Source organism: Ailuropoda melanoleuca, unplaced genomic scaffold (assembly GCF_002007445.2).
Source record: "Ailuropoda melanoleuca isolate Jingjing unplaced genomic scaffold, ASM200744v2 unplaced-scaffold3034, whole genome shotgun sequence".
NCBI lineage: Eukaryota > Metazoa > Chordata > Mammalia > Carnivora > Ursidae > Ailuropoda > Ailuropoda melanoleuca.
In genome coordinates this window covers 1-2,361 of record NW_023200882.1, presented here as the reverse complement: position 1 = coordinate 2,361, position 2,361 = coordinate 1, and the positions used below count along the sequence as shown (strand labels likewise).

At 55.1% G+C, this 2,361-nt stretch overlaps 1 protein-coding gene across 1 annotated transcript; it reads left to right on the top strand.

The window, feature by feature from the left end:
* Nucleotides 1-804: 804 nt before the first annotated feature.
* On the top strand, nt 805-2,301 carry LOC117798316 (lethal(3)malignant brain tumor-like protein 1; the record flags this gene model as incomplete). Its single annotated transcript, XM_034650750.1, has 3 exons — nt 805-1,455; nt 1,612-1,838; nt 2,160-2,301. Coding segments are annotated over exons 1-3 (505 nt in total), but the record flags the coding sequence as incomplete, so codon positions are not given.
* Between the last annotated feature and the right edge of the window lie 60 nt (nt 2,302-2,361).

Genomic DNA, 2,361 nt, shown 5'->3' with positions numbered 1-2,361 from the left:
GAAACCAGTATTTTTGGGGGGTGGAAAACGGGAAGAGTGGTGGAGAATGAGATCAGAGAGGAGGACAGGGGTCAAATTCTATAGGGTGAAGCACTTTGATTTTATTCTAAGGGCAATGGAGAGCCGTGGAAAAATTTTAGGTAGGGAAATTAGGTGATGTCGCTTAACATTTTTAAAGCTTTCTCTTACTGGAGAATAGGCTGTAGGGGGCAAGAGAGGAAGAAAGGAGATGAGGTAGGAGGCAGTTTCTGAAGTCCAAGGAGAGCTGATGGCAGCCAGGAGATGGAGAGAAGTCAGACTCTGAGATGTGTTTTGCAGGTAGAATCAACAGGCCAGTTATAATATGTGTAAAGTTTTACTGTCCAACTATGGCCACTGTGACTATTTAAATTTAATTTAAGATTAAAAAAATTCAGTTCTTCATGCACACTAGCCACATTTCAGGTGCTCAGTAACCACATGTGGCAAGGGGCTACTGTGTTGGACAATGTAGGCATAAGACATATACAGAAAATTCACAGAAAGTTCTACTGGACAGTGCTGGTAAGGCACTAGAAGAGCAGCCAATATGTTTTAGGAGTTAAATAAATGATAGATATTAAGTATAGTTGTTATGTCATTAGGTCTTTTTTCCCCATATATTTACTTGCTCAACCACCTCTTTATTAAATACCCTTTTTGCCCTTGCTTTATTATATAGCAAAGTCATGCACTGCCTGGGTTCTCAGACAACACCTCTTTGCTCTTCACATATATGCATTTGTTCAACAGATGTTATAGTGCTCACCCTGTGCTTGGGGTTGGAAGGGTTGTGGGCAGGGGGCATAAAATGATGTGACTGGGAAAGATCACCTCCCAGGAAAATGGACCTTACGAGTGAGAGCAAACCTGGTACTTAAGAGCTCTAAATCCCCACAGGAAGAAGAGATTGATTCTAGTGGCGTTAGAGGTAGGGGTTAAGAAGAGGGGAGTTAGGACTTAGCCTGGGCTCTGTCATGGACAGCTGGCCAGACACAACCTTGGCCTGAGACCTACTCCCCAGAGTCAGTTCTGTACCTGTATGTCACAGTTTACAAAGCACCACCACTCATGCCCATCTTCCAGAGTCTGGGGGAGATGCAGGGCCCGGCCTCACCTGGATGACCTGGTTAGAGCCAGGAGCCAGATTTAATGTTGGTCTCCTAAGACACCCTGCTCTCCTCAAGGCTGAGGCTTTTCTCTGCAGGTTACCAGCCTGAGGGTGACCAGCTCCTCCTCAAAGAAGCCTCCTCCCTCCCTGATCGCCCTGGGGGTCGTTTTCAGCTTGTAGGCCTACCAGGATGGAGGGGAATGCTGAAATGGAGTTGCTGAGGACACTGAAGGGGCCCTCCACAGGAGAGGTCAACGTGCACCTGGTGGCCAGAGACAGCCCAAGTTCCAGCTCTCACCTGCCGGCTACTGCCTTCATCATCCCAGGTGGGCCAAGCCAGGGGCCTGGGGGGAGGAGCATTCCCATACCTGCCTATGCAGGTGTGGTCCCGGGAAGGACATACTTTCACCTGCCTACACACATGCATGGGGCAGGACCACCGGGCTCACCTGTGTCATGTCTGTCTGTGTATTTGTTCGCAGCCGGCTCGGCCACCCTCGGCCTGCCCAGCAGTGCCCTGGATGTTTCCTGTTTTCCGCGGGAGCCGATCCATGTGGCCGCTCCGGAGCGAGTGGCCAGCAGCGTACCTGTCACGGCCACCGTTCTGCCGCAATTAAGCGCGGGACCTGCGGCCAGCTCCAGCGCCACCACAGTGCGGCTCCTGGAGTGGACCGAGGCCGCCGCCCCGCCTTCTGGGAGCGGCCTGCGGGTCAGTGTCTGTGGGGATTGGCGGGGGCCCGGCGAGCCGCACCTGTGGGGCGGGGCCAGCAGGCAGGAGGCGGGGCCCGGGGCGAAGGAGGGGGAAGGGGGCCGCGATGGAGGGTTCTGGGGTGCTGCTTTGAGTGAGGAACTCTAGGGGCATGGCTTGGGTGGAGGTGCCCAGAGTCTGGCGGGCTGCTGGGGGGCGTGGCTTGGAGCGAGGCACCCGGAGCCGAGCTTTGCGGAGTAAGGCGGTGGGAGGGGACCCTGCCGATTGGAGGCGGGTCGAGAGGGTACAGGAGTCCTGTCCTCAGACCCTTCCATACTCCAGTTCCGGATAAGCGAGTACGCGCCGCTGAACATGGTAGGAGCGGAGCAGCCCCCGAGCCCCGAGCTGCGGCCGGAAGGTGTGGCCGAATATGAAGATGGCGAGGGCCCGGCAGGAGGTGGCGATGCAGGCACCCAACAGCCGGGTAGGACCCCCCAGTCCCCAGGCTGGGGCTCTGCCCGAGCTCCCTGAGCGTCTCCATGGG